We start from the raw sequence: 23462 nt of genomic DNA, 5'->3' as shown, positions 1-23462 counted from the left end.
TCAACTACATTTTTTGCTCCAGAAATATGCTGAATGTCTGAAGTATACTGCGAAATGTAGTCCAGTTGTTTAGACTTTCGAGGAAAGTACTTGACTGAGAACGAGCTTAAAAATAATGTAAAAAGTTTATGATTGGTGAAAAAGTAGACTTTCGGCTTTCCAATGAGTGTTGAAACCGTACAGCACAATAAATGGCATAGAGTTCTCGACAAAAATTGATATGCCTCGATTCGTTGTCTAGAGAAAACCGTCTAGAGAAAAATGCCAAAGGTTGCCAGGAGTTGTTAACCCATTGTTGTAAGACTCCTCTGAATGCTGCGTCGGATGCGTCTACGATGATACTAATGGATGCTTCAGTATCCTGATATGCAAGCATTGTTGCTTTAGCGATAAGTTCCTTAATTGTGGAGAATGCTTTTCGTGCGATATCGTCCAAATTGATGGATCTCGCATTTCCACGAAGTTGACCGGTAAGAGGCACATTTGTTTTTGATGGAGTTTTGTTCTCTGAGCTCCAGCTCAGAGAACAAAACTCCATCAAAATCATCCACCTGAGCTACAAATATTCTCCACCATCTCAGGCACATTTGTGTATGAAACGTCCACAGAAACTTTCCAGGCCGTTAAACGTGCGTAATTGCTTGACGGTGGTCGGTTCTGGGTAATCCAATTTGGCCGCCACTTTGGTTCCAAAGGGTCGAATTCCGTGAGCATCGATAGTATGTCCTAGAAAGTCTAATGAGTCGGTTCCGATTTGGCATTTCTGAATGTTTACAGTAATGCCATGTTTCTGTGTTCGGTCGAAAACAAGTTCCAGATGCTGAAGATGCGATTCTCTGTCCGAACTTGCAGTTAGGCAGTCGTCGACATACGCATGTACGAAGTTGAGACCTCGGAAAACGTTGTCAATGAACCTTTGGAATGTTTGGGCAGCATGTCTTAAGCCGAAAGGCATTCACAAAAATTCTTAGAGTCCAAAGGGAGTTATGATAGCGGTTTTAGGAATATCGTCAGTAGCCATAGGTATTTGGTTATACGCTTTAACCAAGTCGATTTTCGAAAAGACAGTTGTACCTTTCAATGTAGCTTTCAAATCGTGAATGTGAGGCAACGGGTAACGATTGGGAACGGTTTTCGCATTCAATCGCCGATAGTCACCAGTTGGACGCCAATCGTTGCTGCTCTTTTTAGGGGCCATGTGCAACGGAGATGCTCATGGGCTGTTTGACGGTCTTATGATTCCTAAGTCTATCATGTGGTCGAATTCGTTTTCCGCCAACCTCAGCTTTTCGGAGTTGGTCGGCGTGCCTTCGAGAATACAGGCGATCCTGTGGTCGTGGTGTGATTTGTAACGTTGCTGGTTACACATGGCAGTTTCGTTCGCGTTTGGCCAGGAATCGAGTATTTGTTGGTAGTATGGATCGATTATGTATCTTACTGTGTCTTGGGACAATCTACAAACGGAAAAAGAAGTTTTCGAAACAGACAAATCAGTATTTCCTTCTACTAACCTCCGTTCACGCGTGTCGATGAGTAGATTATGCTGTTGTAGCAGGTCTGTAGCGATAGTTAGCATAGAAACACCTGTAACAATGAAAATCCATCGGATGGATTTGCGTAAACCCCTGTTATGGTACACATATCGCCTACGATATGTGGCGCTCGGTTTCCCATTTTCCGCTTGTAAGTTGAAAACTGCCTCGTCCAGTCGGTCGTCAGAATTCATCAGAAGAACGCTTACTTATGCGCCAGCTTCGAAGAGGTGAAGAACATTCGTAATCACATCGGCGAAGTATAACAGACGTCTGTGTTCGCCGGCTACTGTTGCGATCGACGCGTGCCGGCTGGAAAGTTTCTCGAAATACTTTTCACGTTGATTGGTTCAGGGCCTGGAAAATTGCAGGGTTTTCCGCATTTTCGAAAAGATTTCCCGTACTGAGTATGATACCAACACCAGTCGGGTTTATCTGTATTTCGTGATCTGGAGGCAGATCGTTTACGTAACATACTACATCGACGAGTTTTAAATCATGTGCGATCGTGACGAATATTAAGGTGACGTGTCAACATATGACGGAGTTCCGCAAAGTCATTCCGTGTCGTTCGAGGTTTTCCTCTGTTTGAAAAATCCTCGGCGTCCAAAGTTTCGGTGATCTCCAGAATTCGGTTGGCTTATGAAGCCAGTTCGTCTCAAGAGTTGTTTTGAAATGAGGCAAGCAGTGCTCTCACCTGTTGAAGAAGCTTAGACGAGAAAATTTGTCTAAACAGGCCATCGTCGTAGGTCCGCTGACCGACATGTCTGTTGCTGAGCCATGTTGTAGATCGATATCGTTGAAGATTTGATCCAAACGTTGTCGATCGGTTAGATCTCCACCCTTATGAACGGCCTTTTACAGATTTCCGTAAGGTTCAAAGCAACTTTATTGAACATACTAGGTCTGACGTATCTGTTGAATTCGCGTGTTAGTGCCTTCATAACTGCGGTAAATTGTACACATGAGTCTGTCATATCGTGCTCGTGGAAGTCAGCTTTTACGTAGACGAACCAGGCTTCGATGTCGTCTGGTCAGAATGGCATTAGCTGAAATGTGGGTTATGAAAGAGTGTTGATCTTGAATAATTAAGGAGTCTGTTCATTCTTGATGAATATAAAGTAGAGCAATGAACAAAGAAAAGTATCCACAAATACAAAAAATCACAATTTGTAAAAATTCAAGCAAAAGTTTGATATATAATGTCCCAAAAAGGGACAGATTCACAGTTTACTAATTGATGCATGAGATCACATAAAGTTCAACACAAGAGATGCCACGGGTATCCGGAGTTTGACAACAACTTAACCAACAGCACCTAAAATCGAAATATGCCAACTCAGTCAAATCAGATGTCAGAAGCGAAGAGGATCGAAGATATATCTGACGGGTAATCGATATATTGAGAACGGACTAATCTAGGCTTGTCAGAGTTTGTAGGACTTGCAAAGCATGGTGTACTCACTCGTGATTTTGTGCGGATGCATGACGGAGCGCCTTCAGATTGGTGAGTCCACTAAAACTAATGCAGTCAGCATCAAATGTCAAAGACTTACAGAGCCATTCATTTTGGGGATTTATTTACCGATACAATTAATTGTTCGAAGTTTTGAGCGGATTTACTATGAAGATAACTCAGGTATTCGGAGCTAGACAACGCTTTAACCAGTAACATCCTCTAATAAGAATCGTACCCAGCAAGTGAAATGAAAAGATAGAAGCAAGGAGGTTCAAAGACATATTTGATAGGCTATCAATATATCGTGGATCGGCTGACCTAATCTGGGTAGCGACTGCAAGGGATGTTGAGCACGGCGTTCCCACTCGTGATCTGGTGTGGATGCATGACCGAGCGCCTTCAGTTAGGTGAGTCCATTAAATCTAATGTGGTCAGCATCCAATGTCGAAAACTTACAGAGCTATTTATTTTGGGGATTTATTGACCGCTACAACTAGAACGAGTTTAACGGCGAGTGACTAAAGTGGTAAAGTGTCTCTTTGACCTATCTTATGGAAATAGACTGAGATGCTACAACCTATTTCCATCATCTAACTCCAGGAAAAGAGGTGATTTAATACTGGCTTTCCGCCTAATGAACGGAGATTTTGATATGGATATATCTTATTCCTTCCTTCCATCCATCAAGAGGTGATCATCCGAGTAAAACGTCCAAAGACTGGGATCAAATCATTTATATCTAGGGTTCTCTTTGGTTCACCAAGTAGTGAATCACTGGAATTCTCTACAAGTACTCGTGACATGAACATATTTTGTTGATACATTCGAAGTGACGTTTGATCATCATGGTACTTCGAATAACAAGAAATAATATAGGACGATTGATTTCTCATCTTTACTGCTGAAAAATATATACTGGATTAAATATTCTATTTACGCAACTATTGATTACTGGTAAATCGAAGGTCTCGGCGGGGATTTATTGGGTTAAAAACTAGCTATCATCGTTTATTTCCATTACGAAATGTAAGTGCTTTCTTTATGTCTACTGATTTGTGTGATATTTTTTCCCGTTTTTCAGATTTATTCACATACACTCCTTCATATATTTACACAGCATAAAACATACTGGCTAGACTCTAGTCGCTACATACACATTTAATAAGCTCCTGAATTCATAATTGTACACCACTTGTTGATTACTTCCCGCGTGAAGTGTAAGTGCGTTCTGTCTGTGTATTGTACCGTCATTTCTCACTGTCAACTGCTTTGAATTCCTATGGTAAAAGAGTTGACTATTTACCAGTCATCGGGTACCTAAAATATGTATTTCTCAAGGTCTGACAACACCCCACATTAATTATTATCAAGCCAAATAACCATGGATTCATTTTGACTTAACTTAGTAACTAGGTAAAACACCATAGGTCCTGTTGTAACGATCTGTTTTTATGAAGATTAAGCCGAAGTGTATGACCAAAAAGTTGGACCCACGGTACGGTAAATACCAGTCGGGTGATGTTACCTCGAAGCTGTGGTTGTCCGATATCTAAAAGCATCGTAAACACGGAGTAATTCGCTTGGAAATCGGGGAATTTGAAATTTTTAAACAACTAATTCATCAAGATTTAAGTGTTAATTGTTATAAAGCTGATAAAGATTGTTTCAGGGCTAATACTGATAACAGTTGGCTAACAATGATTATTGTGTTCGTACCGCTCTGGTAAAGCTTTAGAATCACCTGGTTTCCTCCGTTCTGAATTAGTTTATCGTAGCTAATTTCTTAAAAACCATATTGGTCAAACTAACCACTTTATTTGTCACATTCAGTTTTCCATCGTTTCTTATGAAACAATGTTAGCAGTCACTAAGATCATTTAGGCAGAATCATTACTTAAGTATGAAATTCAGGTGCAGACCTCCCAGTCGACCAGCTACTTGGAAAACATGTCTGCAGTGATTTTCTGGGCGACGGGTCTTGCGGCGAGAAATGTCTACTTATACATTTTTATTTAGGATTGTTTTTGGGCGAACTAAACTATATTTCTGTTATTTTTATACTGAAAAGTCTTATGCGGCTATGCATAGGTAATGTTGTATTTCTTTTCCGTTTATATTAAGCTGGATGCATTTATTTATTGACTTCAAGGTGTAAAAGGGATGGATGACTCTCAACGTTTATCGTCATCTAAGTATATAGTAGCGGAAAAGTGGAGACTTGTACGGAAAATCGGAAGTGGATCATTTGGTTCTATATTTTTGGGTGTTAACATCGTTACGGGAGAGGAAGTAGCAATAAAAATGGAGCGTGTACGCACACGACATTGTCAACTGTATTTCGAAAGTAAAGTGTATCGAGTACTGCGAGTGAGTTAGGATTTTTGTAGTCATTTATTTACTCTAAGGAAACTCCAGGAATACCTCGTATTCAATTTTATGGACTTGACGGCGTTAGAAATCTATATCATGCTATGGTAATAGAACTTTTAGGACCTAGCTTGGAAGATCTTTTTACGTTTTGTGGGCGCAGATTCACAATGAAAACTGTTTTGATGTTAGCTGATCAAATGTTATGGAGACTTGATTTTATACATGCAAAGGGTTTCATTCATCGTGATATAAAACCAGATAATTTTTTAATGGGTATTGGTCGTCAGTGCAACAGAGTTTTTATAATTGATTTTGGTCTTGCCAAAAAGTTTCGGTGAGTTTTTCTTATCATATTAAGTGTAATCTGATCGTATATATATGTAACTTCAACCGAAGCATTTTCGATTTATTACATAGTCGTGTGTGTTATTGCAGAGCTTTCAATACTGTGACTTGGTTTATACACTTCTGGAGTCTAGTGTGATGTAAATATATGACCAAAATACCACCTAGCTACTGTATTTCTGTTTCTGATTTCCAGTAAATCCCCAAGGATTACGAATCCTACTATTTTAGCAAGTACACTAGTCCTCTAACTTCATCTGTCTTGCCGGGCATTTACTGAATACGATTTATGAATACTTTCTTGACTTAATGTGCCAAATTACCGCTTTCTTGAGCTTGATGTCATCCACCACAGGTATTTTATCACTTTCTTCCTGTATATGGTACTGCCATTGATAATTAGGCTTACTTCTCTGTGTAAAATACTTTTGGTCTTGATGTCAATCACTTAAAGTTATTTACTGTTCATCAGTTAGTTAGGGAAAGGGTTCCAAGACCAAATGAATTTTAACCCTTCATTATATATTTTAGCATTTTTAATCACTGTTTTTACTCCAAATTTATTTATTTATTATTTATTTATTTGAACACATAAATATTGGTACAAGAATGCGCCAAATATATATGCGCCAGACAAAACAATGAGAATTTAAGCAGAAGGAAAAAAGAGAATAATAACGAAAAGATTGATGTAAGGTGGTGTAATAATAATGATGGTAAAAATGGGGAACGGAAAGGTACAATCAGAAGAAATCTTTCAGTTAAGAGAGACACAACCACTTTTTTATGAAGAAAGTAAAAGGTTACAGCAGGATCGCCACTCGCTTCTATTCTGAGCCATATCTGATAACGTCTCTAGCCACTGTGTCGCACCATCTCTCGGACCCCAACCAGGGAGTCGTAAAGGACCAACACAAGACAGTCCTTTGCAGCTTTCTTTCATACCACGACACCATATCATGCAATGACCATCTCTCCGCTTCTTCCAGCTGGCTGCGTTTCGTTCTGGTCGAGGGTGTATTGATCATATCTCCACCCTCCGCCAAATGTTAGAACACCGCCATACTTATCAAAGGCCAACAATCGTAGTGTTTCTTGACATCAAGGCTGCCTTCGATTCGTTGGATAGGACTGTTCTCTGGGATTGTCTATTGAAGAAGGGTGTGCCTGAGAAGTTTATTAACATCCTAAAAGCCCTATATACAAACACCTCAGGCAGAGTGAGGGCATACAACCACCTCTCTCCATTGTTCCATTCGAGCAGTGGGGTTAGGTAGAGTTGCCCAATCTCACCATTCCTCTTCAACTTTGCCATCGACGACATTCTGGAAACAGCTCTGATGGATGTAAGTAATAGCGATGTGGATCTGTTGCCCGGAGAAAGACTTCTCGACTTTGCGTATGCGGATGATATTGTCTTACCGTGCGATAATGCCCAAGGCATGCAATCCGCACTTAATCAGTTGGCAATCAGTGTCCGTAGGTATGGTATGTGCTTTGCACCTTCGAAGTGCAAAGTACTTCTACAAGACTGGCAGGATTCCAATCCTGTACTCACCCTGGATGATGAGCAGATAGAAGTAGTCGAGAAGTTCGTGTATCTAGGTAGCTGCATAAGTGCTGGTGGAGGTGTGAGTGATGAGATCAATGCACGTATAGTGAAAGCCAGAGCGGCTTATGCCAATCTGGGCCACCTTTGGCGCCTTCGTGATGTCAGTCTGGCTGTAAAAGGCAGGAACTCTCTAATCTAACAGCACATAACCGACTATTAATGGGGATCCAATCGATTAGTGCTGCCTCAGCTCTAGCGCTTAGTGCGACACCAACTCCAGCAAGACCAGACGAAGATGCTACAGGGTCCCCGGGTAAGCGCACGTAAAACAAGCTTTTCGAAGCGACAGATGAAGAGCGAATTTGTAGTACTTCACCACAGTCTTGAATACGGGTCTCGGATAGACAGCAGACATCGATATTAAAACTTTCCAAAGACATAGCCAGCCCTATCTGTTGTCCGACCTGCATAAGTGTGCGAACGTTGAAGGCAGCCAGTTTGAATGGTGCACGTGGTTTCAGAAAAACTGCTTCAGTACTCATATTCAGTGGTAACATACAATTTTCAACCGGACAGTGACTCGAGAATGTTTAGATACAGTCGAATTTCCACCAAAGACGAGCCGCTGTATAAGTATAAAAGAGGGTGAATAATGTGGTAGATAATAATAATAATAATAATAATAATAATAATAATAATAATAATAATAATAATAATAATAATAATGATAATAGTTTGAATCATTTGATTGTTATTCGAAGCGAGAAAAGTAGTTTCCATAGATATAGAGAGTTCATCATTTGCGTGTGGGCTGTGATACTGTTCGGGTGCCCAGACCGAAGCAGGTGGTTATCTTAGGGGGCCACACACCGAGCCTTTGATTCAAAGGTCTAACCCACAAGTCAGTGGAGCATCGTGAGGAGATGCAGTCCCATGGTAGCCGGTGACCAACGATTGGTTCGTACGCCATTTGTTCCTTAAGGATCCTGGAGCCCATGTGCACCATTGGTTTTGGGTCCGGTTAAAGCGCCGGATATTCGCTTTTCGTCCTCTCAATTTCGTAAACGACACCCCCGCCACGAGAAGGCAGTGAGTAGGACTTCCCTGGCAGAGGCTGTATATGCATGGCCGTGTGAAAGTATCTCGAGAGGGAGAGCGGACTCTCCCCACTCTCGGCCATACCAGAGCATTTGGGGGGCGTGTTACTACAAATAGTATATGACTCCGGTATTTGTATACTGTACTTCATGTCCATAACTTCGGCTATTACCTGAATGCACTTCCGAAACTTACCTTGAAGCTAAGTCCGACTATTTTAACCAGTTGCGCTCCCCAGATTCACTGAGTTACAGGTATGTCTTCGTGAGCTAATGTTAGTCAGATTATTAACATGTCCTGATACGTTCATATGCTCTGCTAATATTTTTCAACTCCGACTTCAATACAGGGAGCGAGGTTACTTTCATCCTTTTCTACCTTATCTGAATATGTCGCTTAATACAAATCCTGGTAAAACTATCGAAAGTCCATGAATAGAGTTCGTACCAAATAATTTAATGTAACAAAATTAATCTTAGTCGGTGTTGACTCCCTTTCTTCATAAGGATCGACAGTCTTTTACACACAAACCCCAAAGGTTAATGGTAATGTTAACTCATTTACCTAATACAGGGTCACATATTTGGGTCTAATCAAACTTTTTGTTTGTAGGCCTTTAACACCACTCAGGTTCTAGGACCGAAGTGTACATAAGCGGGATTTAAATGTGGGACTCGGTAACTGAAAGTCGAGTCGGAGTTGTGCTCTACTTCAAACCACATAACTGACGTTGTCCGTTAATTTCCGAATAGCAACTCCCCCCATCGGCTTCTCAGGTGAAGCATAATCCGTTTTCTATCCATCATTACCTATTTCTATATAGTGTTCACCTTTATATCGAAAGATCTTATTTGATGGACAATCAGTTTCCCTTTTTTGTGTGGATCTCGAAATTGTTTTTATTATTATTTACTATTATGACTTAGCAGGTTTAGTCCATAGGGGCATCAAAACCTTCACAAAAAAGAGACAAATGCTGGTAAGAAAATAAAAATTAATGATAATAGTAATACGTATATTAGTGGCCACTGTTAATACGTGGTCGTAAAGGCTTGAGATTTGTACTTTTCTAGTAACTCAGTCGCAAATGGTAAAACTAAAAGTAGAAAATTTAAGTTTCGAGGGCGAAAGACTCACAAAAATTGCGTTTCACAGGTGTAGAGCGAAACTGCTCACATCAAGCACTTTTAACACTAGACATGATTGACGATAGCGCTAAAAGAGTGTCATGTAGGTATAAGTCGCTCTGCGTTTCAGCATAAGGTTTACCCATCTGTCAAACTATCACTAGAACTCATACAGCTAGCCTGGCAATCACCAAAAGCTCACTTCTAGAAATATTCTGTGAATTTTATGAAAATACTTTCCACTACGGCCGATGGGAACTGCATAGGCTGGATTTTAATATAGATCCATGTAGGAGAGACCAGACTGGTAATTAAATATCACTAAAGTTATCAATGTTTTAAGGAATACTTAGTTAATTCTACATCATTGTTTGACTTTTGTGAGTTTGTTGTTGGAGTGATATTTCATGGTGAAATGGAGAAATGCTCTATTTTCAATCAGTTGGATCGAGTAGACTGAATATGTCTTTGGGTTATGCCATATCTGTTGCATTTGGAAATACATGTGATGGATTTATTTTCCTTGTAAATATTAATTTAAAAATTCTTAGGTATTCTTCCAATAAAAGAGTAACAATTTGTTTATAGTAGCGTAATAATACGGTGAGTGCGGAGTTTATTCTATACTTGCCATTATTTATATTGTGTATATCACAGTTCAGTAAATTGATCATACTCAAACTTACCTGGCGCTGGATTCAGGGTGGTCAAGAATGCTCTGACCCTGGGTGAAGGCGCACCATTGCACCGCGGTGGATTGAAATAAGGAACCGCAAATTCCCCGGTATGGCCGAGGTTGGGGAGATTCAGCTCTTCCTCTCGAAATGCTCTCACATGGCCACATACATACAACCACTGCCAGGGAAGTCCTACTCACAGCCTTCTCGCGGCGGGGGTGTTCTTTACGAAATTGAGAGGACGAAAAGCGAATATCCGACGTTTTAACCGGGTTGGCGGACACGGAGAGTTCACATAGGGGAGTTGAAAAACCCTCATTCCAAACCAACGGTGTACATGGGCTCAAGGATCCTGAAGGAAAAAAATGGCGTAGGAACCTAATGTTGGTCACCGACTACAATGGGACTGCATCTCCTGACGTTGCTCCACTGCCTTGTGGATCAGACCTTTAGGTCGAAGGTTCGGGGTGTGGCCCCCTAAGAAAACCACCTGCTTCGGTTTGGGCACCTGGGCAGTATCCCAGTCCTCACACAAATCGAATGATTTATGTGACGCATATCTATTTGGTGCCTCCTTGTACCAATGTTCATGTGTTTAAATCAATAAATAACTCAGTCTAGTACAAATATTTACTACTGATTTTCTGTTAAATATGTCAATCAGAAATCGACACCCAAAATCATGCTTTAAATATGACAAAGCTAATCAGTAAACAAGTTTTGTTGATGAGAAAGGTAATTGTACATTAAGATTCGCCTTTTGCCTATAAATATATCATATGTGAATGTTTGTGATGACTTTGTAACTTTTTGATTTTTTAATAAGAAGGTCAAGAGCAGGAAATTCAGTATAGAAATATCTTTTTAACAAGAAAATCTGAACACTTGATAACAGTCATTATGATATTAAGTCACATACTGGACATAATAACCATACAAGGTTGTGTAACTTCTACATAAATGAGGTCAGTCAGTCAGCACCAGTTACTTCAATGGTAGTAATATATGAAAAAAAAGATTTCGTGTAGGGATATGATACAAGGAGAAAGAATTAGATCGTAGAAAGAAAGGTATAAGGCAATTTCAATCACACGGTTTAAGAAAAGTCAAGGAGCGTGTACACCAACACTATTGTGATCGATTATGAGCCATGTCACCCAGAGTCTCCAACCACTGGTTACGATAGTCACACGGACCCCAACCAAGTAGTCTGCATCTACCAACATGGCTACGACAAGAAGTTAGTGACTTCAAGGACTGATGCCACGTTTTAGTTTGGCTGCCCCTAACTTTATTCCATCCGTTTCCAACACTAGTCAGCATTGCGCGTCGTGGTAATCGGTGTTCAGGCATGCGTAACACGTGGCCCAACTATCTCAGTCGATGAGGGTTCACAACCTCATCAACTGATTTACCATCATTCCTTAATACCCTGCGTCTAACCTCACTATTACTTACCCGGTGATCCCGACAGATGCGAGCAATATTTCGAAGATGTCTGTGATCAAGTGCTAGTAGATTACGAATGTCTTCTACTCTTAATGGCCATGCTTCGCAGCCGTAAAGTAAGACAGAACGAACTGCCGCGCAGTATATTCGTCTCTTAATTGATAGACGAAAATCTTGCCTTCGCCATAGGTGACGTAAGTTGGCAAAAGCTAAACGAGCTTTCTGAATCCGTGCAGAGATGTCATCAGACACCAACCCATTAAGGTTGATCAGACTCCCAAGATAAGTGAAGTTGTCAAGGTATTCGACTACTTCGCTCTCTATCCTTAGTTCAGGTGTTGACGAAGGTGAGTCGTGAAGCAACAACTTGTATTTAGAGGGGTAGAAATGCATTCCAAACATTCTGGCATTGTTGCTCAGTGCGACCAAATGGCTCTGCATTTTATCAGCGTCTTCACCAAACGGGAATGTGTCATCTGTGTATTCTAGTTCGATAAGTGGACCTCCTAGAAGGAGATCAATTCCTGAAAATTCAAATGATGAAAGCGTTACTTCCAGCAGCAGGTCTATGATGAAATCGAACAAAAATGGAGATAGTGGACAGCCTTGTCAAACACCACTTGAGGCTGCTAAATCAGATGACAGTTTGCAATAAGCTCTGGCGGAAAATAGCCTAGTGTGAGTGACACAATATGTGCAGTTGATTGAGTGCGAATCAATTACTGTCCAGCCATGTCTTAATGACGAGATTTTTTGAGAAACCATTTAGCTTGTCCATTGCCTCATCAAGGTCAGTCAGACTGTCCTTTTCCTTATGGTCGATGACGACCCATCCCCCTAACGAGGTGTGGATTCTTAAGGGGCCCCAACTTCCGAAGCATGACAAGTTAAAACACTCAAACGACTTGCGCCTTGCTCTTTTTAATGAAGCCAGCGATCGTCTGGTGAGCTAACTGACTGGTTTGTCTAGGAAAGTGTAGGAAATAAACATTAATCCAAAATTTTGGGATAAAGCAACCGTCGTTACCATCTTTGAAAGTTACCTTCTTCATCTATGTATCAACTGTCGAGGGATAAATCTACTTTCGATTTCCTTCAAAGTACTGGCTTCTGTCATACTACACAGATTGTTGAAAACTCATGCAAAACTGAGTCGTGAGACACCAGCTGGTTTACGGTCGGTTTATGGGTGTATTGATTAGTCCTCACATTTAATCAGATGTTAGAACGCTGCCACACATTGTGAGCCAGCATTCGTTGTATTTTTTGATATCAGGCTCACCTCCGATTCGTTGAGCAGGATTGTACTCTGACATTTTTTGTTGAAAAAAGTTGTGCTTGGGAGGTTTATTAACATCTTTAAGTTTCTGTACCCAAACATTTCAGACATACAATCACCTTTGTTCATTGTCCCGCTCCAGAAGTGGAGTTGGGGAGGACGTCGCAATCTCACCAGTCCTCTTCAAGTTTACCGTCGATGACATTGCAGAAACTGCTCTGATGGAAGTAAGTGATACTGATGTGGATCTGATACCTAGTAAGACTTTCGGATCTTGAGTATGCGGATAATATTATTTTGTTGTGCGATGATACTCAAACTATGTAAATCAGAATTAATCAGTTGACAATTGCTGTCCGTAGGTATGGTATGTACTTTGCACCTTGGAAGCGCAAGGTATTTTTAATAGACTGATAGGAGCATGTTCGTGCACTCACTTTTGGCTGTGGGCTGTTAAAAAACATGGGAACGTTTGTTTATCTAGGTAATTTCTTGAGTTCTGATGAAACAATACGTGTTCGGGGGAATTGCCGACGATTTAGTTGATGTCGTTTTGAAGCACCAAATTTAATAGCCTCGATAGGTGCTACGAATATCATCCTATTGACTTACACATCGACCATTGGTTACCGACCCTAAAATGGAGTTTAAAAAACAGTGGTAAGTTTGTGACATGGCGCCATTGTATGGAAGAAAGCTGTGTAAGACTAACCTGTTGGTTCATTGCGACTTCATGATTGATATTTTTGAAAGAGTGAAACTGGTTTAAGACGTTATTAGACATGACACAAAACAGGGCCAGTCAGTGACAATCCTGTCATAACTTTCCTCTATGTTCATAAAAAATGTAAGAAACTCACTCTTAAAGAAATATTTCTAGTTTTATTCTCATTGAACCATTTCCCCCATTATTTACTACTTTTGTCCACTCATTTTTATTCATTGACTTGTTTTTAATTATACCCCTTCCCCTGTCATTTTCATTTCCTTTATTGTGGCGCATATTTTCATTAATGCCCGTTTTTACCGGTATTTTTGTACATTGGAATCGTTGGATGGTTTGGTTGTTAAGCTTTTATCGTCCTTCTGAGTAACATCATTAGAATGATAAAAGAAGCTTCAAAACCAAAGTATCCGGCTTAGAGATCATAACTCCAGCATCCTTACCGTGAGCTACAAATGCCCTCAATCATCTCATATTTGTGTATCAAATCAAGGTTTGTGAAATTGGTCCGGTCAATTAAATGTTCGGTAATCTTACTCCTAACCACTTTCTTCTCACCATTGTAAAACTAAACTGTAATGTTGTTGTGTACGTGTCCTAACTACAGTCTACGTCCAATATGCATTACTCAACTAGAGCAAGAAGACTGGTAAATGCACCTAGATGCAATTGGATGTGATGACTTAACTTACCGAGTGCACAAAAAACAGTTTTCGATTTGTAAAAGTTAGTCGAAGCTTAGCTAGACAAAATGCTTTCCTATGAATAAAAAAAGTAGACTCAGAAATAGTTATAGTTTTGAATAGTGTCGCTCAACATAGGTTGTAGTGGACTTTGTCTACAATATACTTTTAAAAATAGGATTTGTTTACTTTTTGTTATTTTAATCAACAGAGATCATAGAACACGTCGTCATATTTCATACAGAGACGATAAATCTCTTATCGGTACAGCGCGGTATGCTAGTCTTAATTCCCATGCTGGTATTGAACAATCTCGAAGAGATGATATGGAGTCTCTTGGTTACGTTTTAATGTATTTCCTCCGTGGTAGTCTACCATGGCAAGGACTACAAGTAAGTATGTAATTTCAAATTAGTATCTATTTCGTTATTTTCTTTCCAAGGCTTTTAAGATTTGGTTTCTGTTTTTTGTACTATTATCTTAAAAGATCAGTATAAACTATTACGCTCTACTAAAATGCTCACACACATACGTACAAATGCATTCAAAATACGAACAATCAGATAGAATTATAAGTACATATATTTATAATTAGATAAATGAATCACTGAACTATCAAATACTAGTGTTAAAATCTTGCAATAACTTGAGTTGCACTAGCTTGGTTTGTAAATTCTGCACAAATTTGAATTTTTGCTATAGTAATTTTAATATTATTCTTTTCAGTTTCCCAATTTGTTGCGAAAATTCTTACTATTTTTTTGTACTGTCTATGTAAACATAAAATATACTATTTCATCAGTATTTTTAGCTTCCACTCATGAAGATAACCAGTAAGCAAGTATTAGTTTATATATATATATACTCAAATACTGAAAGCAGAGTCCTTGAGTCGTTTGACAATTTATCCAAATAAGTGATACACTCACGATTTGTGTTGCTGTTATTTGATCCCCAGTTTTTAAAGTACTATGATACTCCCATTAACCTTAAGTCAAACTCACGGTCTTTCAAAAATTTATTTAGGTTATTTGTCTTTTTTGAGCTTTCTGCTATGCATACTAAAAGCTTTCGATGAATATTTGTTTGATTTTTTTCAAACAATTATCAAACATAACAAACAACAATGCCTACTCTATTTGTGTGATGCATCTCTTCCAAGTTGTGATCTCATGCAGAGTAGTCACTTGTACTGATTTATATTTGGGAGGTAGAATGGTGTCCACACTGTTAGTATTGTTTCAGTAAGTATTTACTAGCATTTTTCGTTAGAATGATGTTATTTACCTTAAAATATGTGAGAATAGTGACACCAGGGATTACTCCGGTGTTTTTTGTAAAATTTTACAAATAAACCATACTTTCATGAATATAAGTTAAGGTAAACACACTACATTCTAGAAGTCTGCCGAATATTTATATAATACACTGAAGAATGTGATCATCTTCCTTTGATATCTTGATAAATTTCTAATTTAACTTGTTAAGCTTAACATGTAATACACACTAAGTTATGAAACTCAATTTGTTCATATAACAGTGGAATATGTGGAGTGATGAGAAGTGATTAGGCGTGAGATCATAGATTAATTCAGCATGATACCTCTTCAGAATAATATTCGAGTATATTCTGCTAAATTCTGTTATTAGTTATTTCAGTATAATATTCGGTTGTATTTTGACTGTTCCTGTTATTCGTTCATTTATCATGATACTCGTTTAATTTATAATTATTTAAATATAAATAATAACTACTGAAAAGAAAATTTGAGTGTACAAAAGTGGTATTTTTCCCTAAAATGTATTCTTCGCAGTAACAGGCCAGGCTTTGTCTCCTGAATCCCAATGGCTCAGTGAGATATAGGGTCTTGGGGGTAGCAATCATATTTATTGTCGGTTCGAGTAATATCAATGCAAATCCGGCTTTCCGATTATTGTACAAAATTGACTCGGTCATTTCAACTGGTGACGTTATTGGTGTTATTAATCTACAATATCTATATTTTTGGATGATCTCGAATCTATTTTACAACTGAAGCAGGCTCAAAATAAAGCCAACCAACTGAAGCTTCTCGAATCATTGATGCAGAAATTGTCGATCCATTCCACATCAGCATCTTCATCTTACAAATGTGAAAATACTGTTAATTCTACCATTGTATGTGTATCTAAAATATAGAGGAAGTTATTAAATGATGACTGTCAATGGTATTGCTTACAATGTTGTTCTCAGTGTCAAACTGTTATTCTCTTATTTTTTATTTAGTTTTTACACTACTTGAGTTATCGAATTACGAACCATAAAGATAAATATTGCATGCATTAGTTGTTTGTGCGATACTTTTTATCACTGAATTGTGATTCTTAAAGGTGAAAAACTCTCAAACTTCACAGGTTTTTATGTATCGATATCTTCGGAGTATTATTCACGTCTAGTACGATTACGAAACTTAGGATATTATGTGTGAGTATGGAACTCTAAGCAAAGATTTATGAACTTTTTCTATGTTGGCTAGTCTATTTGTTGCATAGAGCAAGATACTAATTGCTTTAGTGCTTAATGCTAGCTAATGTAGTATTAAGTTTGAAAATCACCAAGGCTGAACGCACCAGGTTATGGCACCATTCCATACAAATTTGGTTGTTTTGACATTGCTGTCTTCAATGTTATCCACGAGATAACAGAAATCAATGACTAACAATCAGTGTGTAATAATGAGTCTTTTCTGTCCTCTTTACTTCCTTTAAACACCTTTTTACTTTCCTTCTCTTCACTTTCTCTGTTTTCTTATTTTATTGTTCTTTCATTGCTGTTGACTTCCTCTTTTTGTGTTGTTACAATGTTTGAGTTCAAACATATACAGATCAGTCTACTTATTAACTTGGTATTTGAATCTTTTAGCAGTACAGTCAGAATATTTCCATTGAGTTATTATTATCTCAGTTGCCTTCAATATCATATTACAGTCCTAAGTGTTCATCAGTATCAATAAATCCATCTAAATACTTAGATGTACCTAGTATTAAATAAATGATATTTGATAGGTTAAACGATGGATATAATCTTGCAGTATTCTTGTGTTGATTTATAGCAACTGAAATTATTTTACTTCCCAAACTTCATAATTTATTAAATTACTTGAATGTAGTATTTGTAAAATTGAATAGTGAATAACAAGGTCTTCATCTATTGATTAGTGTATGCTTTGAGCTTCAATACACTGTAGCGTTATTTATCTGGGATGCCTTATTACCTCCTCAAAAACACAAGTAGAACTTATATCTTGATAAACAATCGTATATTAGATTAGCTAGATATGTAATTATACGATTTAATTGTCATTATTATGAGTTCTTAGAAGCATTAGGGCGATTGTCACTTCTCGGTTTCCGATACGTGGAAGAATAGTTCTTCTCCAGTTACTTGAAAAATAAACTGGATTAGTGGTGGTCTTGGGAATCTAGAAGTGTGACCACAGATCTAAAGAAACAAGTGGTTAAAACCCGTCACACACGACCTTTTTAGAGTAGTTTTAAATGAAGTAGCTCCAGACCTATTGTTGTAGATGGTAATCCTTGGGACCTTTCCTAGCCTTCTCCTTTCGTTATGGGAAAACAGCATCTCTGTAGGCGTTGGTTGTCTGAAGGAGGCACCTTAGTAGCACTACACCTATATTCCATTGGCAACATAATTCCCATTTCAGACCATGAGTTTTGGTGCTCTTAGTTTCCAACCAACCTGATTGGCGTGGCAGGACCCAAATAAACGAGTGTCCCATCCGATATTATCTCAATTAGGTTACCACGATAAACGAGCCGACCATCACGTCACGGTAGGGGCTATGGTCGGCTTCTGGTATACTTTACTCTTGATAATTGTGTTGTTGAATCAAAGTCAATGTATTTTGTCTGCATAATCAAGTATTGGTGTGACTCAAGGTATATATTACACAAATATGTGGATTATTATTAATATATATCCCATTATTTCAGTTGCTCAAATTATTTAACTGTATCCAGTTAAAGGTCTTTTGTTTAAACGTATATAGTGATCAACCAGTATTACTTCAATAAGTCGGATAGGATATTGAAGAAAACTGATTTGTTTAGTGATTACTCGAAAAATCAGTAACTTATGCAGATTTCACTAACATCAGACTATGAACCACAATTTTAATTTCAATTGCTACATGTGTAGGGTACTCAATTTTTTGGATCTTGATAGATGAAATGGGCTAGTAAATTAACGTCGGACTCCTAAAAACTAATGATAAAGACGGTTACACATCTCTTTATGTCTTCATACCGTGTTCGTGTATTTTTCGCACTGATTTTCCGCTATATCCAACATATTTATTGATAGTAAACTGTATTTCAGTTTTACCTTTCTTCGTTTATTCTTTTCATCCCCCTTTTTATATTGCGAAGTTGCACAACGGTAATTTTCTCTTTTCTTAAAAGGCTGGCAACAAACCACAGAAATATGAACGAATACATGAAAAGAAAGCTAGCACACCAATTGACGTATTGTGCCGTGGTTATCCTTCGGAATTTCTTGTTTACCTGAGTCATTGTCGTGCTTTGCAATTCGAAGAAACACCGAATTATGGTTTTTTGCGGAATAATTTTCGTAATCTCTTTCGATCTTTATCATTTGTCTGGGATTATGTGTTTGATTGGACATTGTTACGTCAGAAAGCGTCTGCAATTGAACACCACCAACAACAGCATCAACAACAACAATCATATCCGCTTTCACAGTTTACTTCTGGTAATGAAGGTTGCGATCATCGTGCTCCTACTACAGAAGCACTCGGCACAAGAGGAACTGGGACATCCGGTGGAATTATTCCCCCTGGTCAGAAAACCAGCACAAATGTTGCTGCTGACACATCGGTAAAGGAGTAGTATATACATACATATATACATATGTATATAAGATCTCGTTACATACATAATATTTTACGTTTGAGCTCACCCGAGTTGACAGTGCTTACAATTTTGTTTTATCTTTTTATTTTCAAAAGATGAGGAAGAAGAGTTATGCCTTCCATTTTATTTACTTTCATTCTATAAACTAATATTATTATCTGTTTGTCGTTTATGTACGTTTTGGTGGGATCTCGTTTATAGTATTCTCTAATACAGCAGCAGCTTCATCATTATTATAATTTTCTATTGTATTCACTTATGTGTTTTGCGTACACATTGATTAACAACCAATCAACTGTCATTTTTGTATATTTTAAAAATTATAATTTCTAAATATTATATTCAAATTGATAATAATAATTATAAATGTAATAGCCGTCAATTCTAGATGGATTTATCACTTTTCCCATCAACTACATAAATGCTGGATCCACTTGTTTCCTTTTAAATGTCTGTCTAACATTCCATATCTTTTCTCTGCATGTTATAATTAAATAGGATACCGACCCTAAGTATACACGTGTGCATGTCTGTATTTGTCTGTTTGTAGGTCTTAGGTGTGCGCTTACTAGATTATTCACAGTCATGCGTATACCATATTAGCTTCTACCAGGAGTTAATTTGTATTCATTGATTTTGCTGTATTATTTCCTAGTAAAAACTGTCATACTGTGACGTGTTGTATTTTGTGCCTGATCTAACAAGTCCTCTTTTGTTTGATTTCTAATCCTTTCTAAGTGACGTATTCAAGTGTTAGCTTAATTTTAGAATTCTTGATATGTTATATTTTCCTAACGTGTTCACGCTAGTAATCTGTTTTTATTCCCTTTTTGTATAGTTTGTTGTTGTTCTTATTGCTGTCCATCAAGTTTTTGGTTGTTTCGCATTAGTTTTCTTGGTTTTATTGAAGGAATTGGTAGTTTTTTAATGATTATTATCATTTCTCACTTTGTATCAACTATTTGAATAGGAAGGAATTCATGATACTGAAGCGCTTCATTTATCCTCTTCACACTTATTGTTTCACTACGGTGTTGCGCATACATACTGTCATAGTGTCTTTGTACAGAATGACTCAGTATTTATTTTTATTGTAAGCAGAATTTTAACCTCTATTTCAAACAGCTTTTATATAGACAAGTTTTGTTTTATTCAGGATGTATTCAGCGATGCTGAAGTATGATTGAATGTACTTGTATATCAGTCGGTGTATAACGTATGTGTTTAATACTTATTCATGTATAAGTCAGAATTGCTCGTTTTCCTTTTACAAAGGCATTTGTATTTTCACATCGAAAATATAACTAATTAACAATGTACTTATGTTTATGTCTTTTCCCTATATTTGTTTGATTATCATCCGTCACATACAGTGGTATAATCCATATTATTATTATTATTATTATTATTATTATTATTATTATTATTATTATTATCTTATTGTGGCTATTGCTATTCACTGATTTAACTTGTTTTCTACCGCTATCTTTTGCATCTCTTGATTGCGAATCGTCTTTGAAAGCAAAAGGTACTTTTATATTCAATTTTATCACATGTCATATATATATATATATATATATGACACAAATATGTAGACACACAGAATCACATCATCACGCATTGAATTTCTTAATAGATGCGAAGCTGTACTGGTCAGTTCGTTAATTTTTATTGACTATATTTAACTTTTGAAAAGGTGTGAATTTTGTTGTTTATCTTCTTTCCCACTGTGTTTTAATGTGTTGTACCTTTGTATATTGGGTTTATTATTGTTTTGGGTAAAGTGCCTATCTTTTTTATATGTTTCATTTTGTGTACTGTTTCGTTTTTTATCTCATTACATATAAATAATCAATCATCCAGTTTCATCGTATAAATCTGATCCCTTTTACTACATTTTTGCTTTCAATTTGGCGTTTTCTCTGCTTGCGAACATTTCGATATACGTCTATGTTGCTATTGTCATTCTTGTTTTAACTTTATCACTAGAATATTCTCTTCATCTTCAATTAATACGTTTTCGTCAATTTTTTTTCTAAATGAAACGAATTTCAATATGATGAATATATAAATAATATTTTGTTCATTTTTTTCTGATAACGGAACAAAAGTTAGGCGAAAAAGTTGGAAACAAACACGAAAAGGTTAGACAAGTGCAAAAATTGCATACGTTTAAGAACTAAGACATTGAATGGTGAAATACTAAATTTATAACCATCCATATATTTTTATCATTTTTGTCTATTGTTAAGACAAAAACAGCTGATGTAATACAGCTTATTTTTTAGCTTTATAGGCTCTGATTTATAAATAAATAAATATTCCTTTTTTACCTAGTTATTCCTTATCACTTAGTTGGGTTAAAAATTATGCTTAATTATTTTGTGCGTGTAAGTGATTACTAAAATTGTTTCAATTGGAGTAGATTAATTCCCCTTGTAGATCATTTATTATCATCTACTGTTTTAGGTAAAATGAAGCTATTTGGTTGTGGAATGGCGTTCTTACTTAGAACTCATTTCTCGGATGGTGAGTTCAAAAGCTTTGTTACTTCTATGTAACTGCTGATCAACATGACGTTGATGAAGTAAATAATAAAAATCTTAAGTTATGTAGTCGAGGGAACATTTTCGTCTTATAGACTGTGAGCTACAATTAACATGATATTAATCCTCTATCGAAGCACTTGTTAATTGACAAACTCGTTGAACCGCAACTTGTCAGTTATTTTCATTTCACAGTTTGTACTGGATGTATTTTATCGCCCTAGTATCAATGTTTTAATCTAATTGACCTTTATTGCGTAAATTCAAAATGACTCATACGACTAAGGGGATCTGTGAAACAATATTTCTTAGTACCGATGAGTAGTTTTTCTAAATGAGGATTTTCAGTGAAGTTTTTTTCCATTGTATGTACGATGGTGTTATATACATCGTAGTTCCAAGAAATTGTGACATAACGGTTAAGGAGTTCTACTTATAGTCATTAGATCCCAAGTTGGGGCGACCGTTTAGCATCGTTATCTCTCATACTTAAGGTGTTGCTCATATCCAAATGCCTGGAGAATGGATTAACTTAAATCTTTTTTTCAAGAAATTTAAAATAAAATCTCATTCTTCTGAATTATTTTATTATTCACTCACAGTAGTGGAGTGTTAGATATCTTGCAGTCGCAAAATTAATAGACACAAAATAGTCTGTTCAAGTAGTTGTATACCGCATAATTGGTTTATTTTACTCTAGTTAAGTATGCTGACCAACATTAGGATAAAATACGGCCATGTACATGGGTGGTATCCGTTATGAATTGACCTCAGTGTACTTCTGAAAAACGGAGCAACGAGGAATTGTTTCATTTTCAGTGAATTCCATCTGAGTTTGGTTTCCAGTTCATGACATTGACTTATCTATTTTATTTAGAGATAGCCTGTGTTTACTTTCAGCTGGTATTATCCATTTGAAATGCTGTTTTACGATATTGTAATGATACTTTCCAATTTTTTCTCACTAAAAGGTGTTTTATATAATCAAAATGCGTGTAATGATAGCGTATTAAGTTATTTGTCTAAGAAAACTTACACTTGCCTTGGTGGTAAGGTAAAACCAATGTGCTGATCCATAAGGTCTTTGTTTTGCTCTTCGTTTGAAGTTAACTGCTGCTTTGGGACATTCTGCATAACATTTGGATTTTTTGGGATAAATTTTGTTGCTTTTCTGAATCGGTTTCAGAACGTATGTGCAGAGTTAGTGGACCAATTCGAATGTGTTAGCTTACAATAGATTGTTAGATTAAATGCTTTGTTTAAATTTACATGGGTTGTCTAAAATTGGTTGTACATCATGTTCATTTCTCAATATGAATTTGATATATGAAATATATACTTTAGTATCCTTTCGAAAAGTTTATTTTTGTGATAAATATATCAGCTATATTTTTGAGAAAAACGTCTGATAACATTGCAAAAAGTGATAAGTTTTGTATAAATCATTTAGTAGTGATAGGCAACACAGAAGATTTTTATCTTCATTGTCTGTTTCCTTGTATGATTTATCTAACGTAAAACTAAATCAGGTTAAACACGATGATTCTACACATTCATTGATGCTTAGTGAGCTCCTATTTAGTGCTTGTTGAGTTCCGTGAATAGACCACCAACAATGTATTCTTGCATAAATGTGAAGTAAAGCCAGGAAATTGACATGAATTTTCTTCTAGCGCTAAGGTTACCGTA

General features: G+C 37.0%; 1 protein-coding gene across 2 annotated transcripts; it reads left to right on the top strand.

The window, feature by feature from the left end:
• The first annotated feature begins 3886 nt into the window (after window positions 1–3886).
• Window positions 3887–22417, top strand: CSNK1A1L (Casein kinase I isoform alpha-like). Of its 2 annotated transcripts, XM_051211040.1 has the most exons (6): window positions 3887–4017; window positions 4073–4208; window positions 5141–5358; window positions 5397–5695; window positions 14507–14687; window positions 16110–22417. In XM_051211040.1, the coding sequence occupies exons 3-6, from the start codon at window positions 5152–5154 to the stop codon at window positions 16110–16112; spliced, it is 690 nt and encodes a 229-aa protein (XP_051071071.1). In that variant the 5' UTR covers window positions 3887–4017; window positions 4073–4208; window positions 5141–5151; the 3' UTR covers window positions 16113–22417. The 2 variants fall into 2 exon arrangements, with proteins under 2 accessions (XP_051071071.1, XP_051071072.1); XM_051211041.1 differs by lacking the exon at window positions 4073–4208 and having other exon boundaries at window positions 18757–22417.
• The last annotated feature ends 1045 nt before the right edge of the window (window positions 22418–23462 follow it).

Source organism: Schistosoma haematobium, chromosome ZW, assembly GCF_000699445.3.
Source record: "Schistosoma haematobium chromosome ZW, whole genome shotgun sequence".
Classification (NCBI taxonomy): Eukaryota; Metazoa; Platyhelminthes; class Trematoda; order Strigeidida; family Schistosomatidae; genus Schistosoma; species Schistosoma haematobium.
The sequence above is the reverse complement of the archived record's forward strand: the minus strand, read 5'-3'. Positions and strand labels throughout refer to the sequence as shown.

Excerpts from the sequence above, each read along its gene's own strand:
- CSNK1A1L (XM_051211041.1), top strand. The coding sequence starts at position 5,152 with ATGGATGACTCTCAACGTTTATCGTCATCTAAGTATATAGTAGCGGAA. Across the intron at positions 5,359-5,396 it reads AAGTGTATCGAGTACTGCGA|GAAACTCCAGGAATACCTCG; the intron begins GTGAGTTAGGAT and ends ATTTACTCTAAG. Across the intron at positions 14,688-18,756 it reads TACCATGGCAAGGACTACAA|GCTGGCAACAAACCACAGAA; the intron begins GTAAGTATGTAA and ends TTTTCTTAAAAG.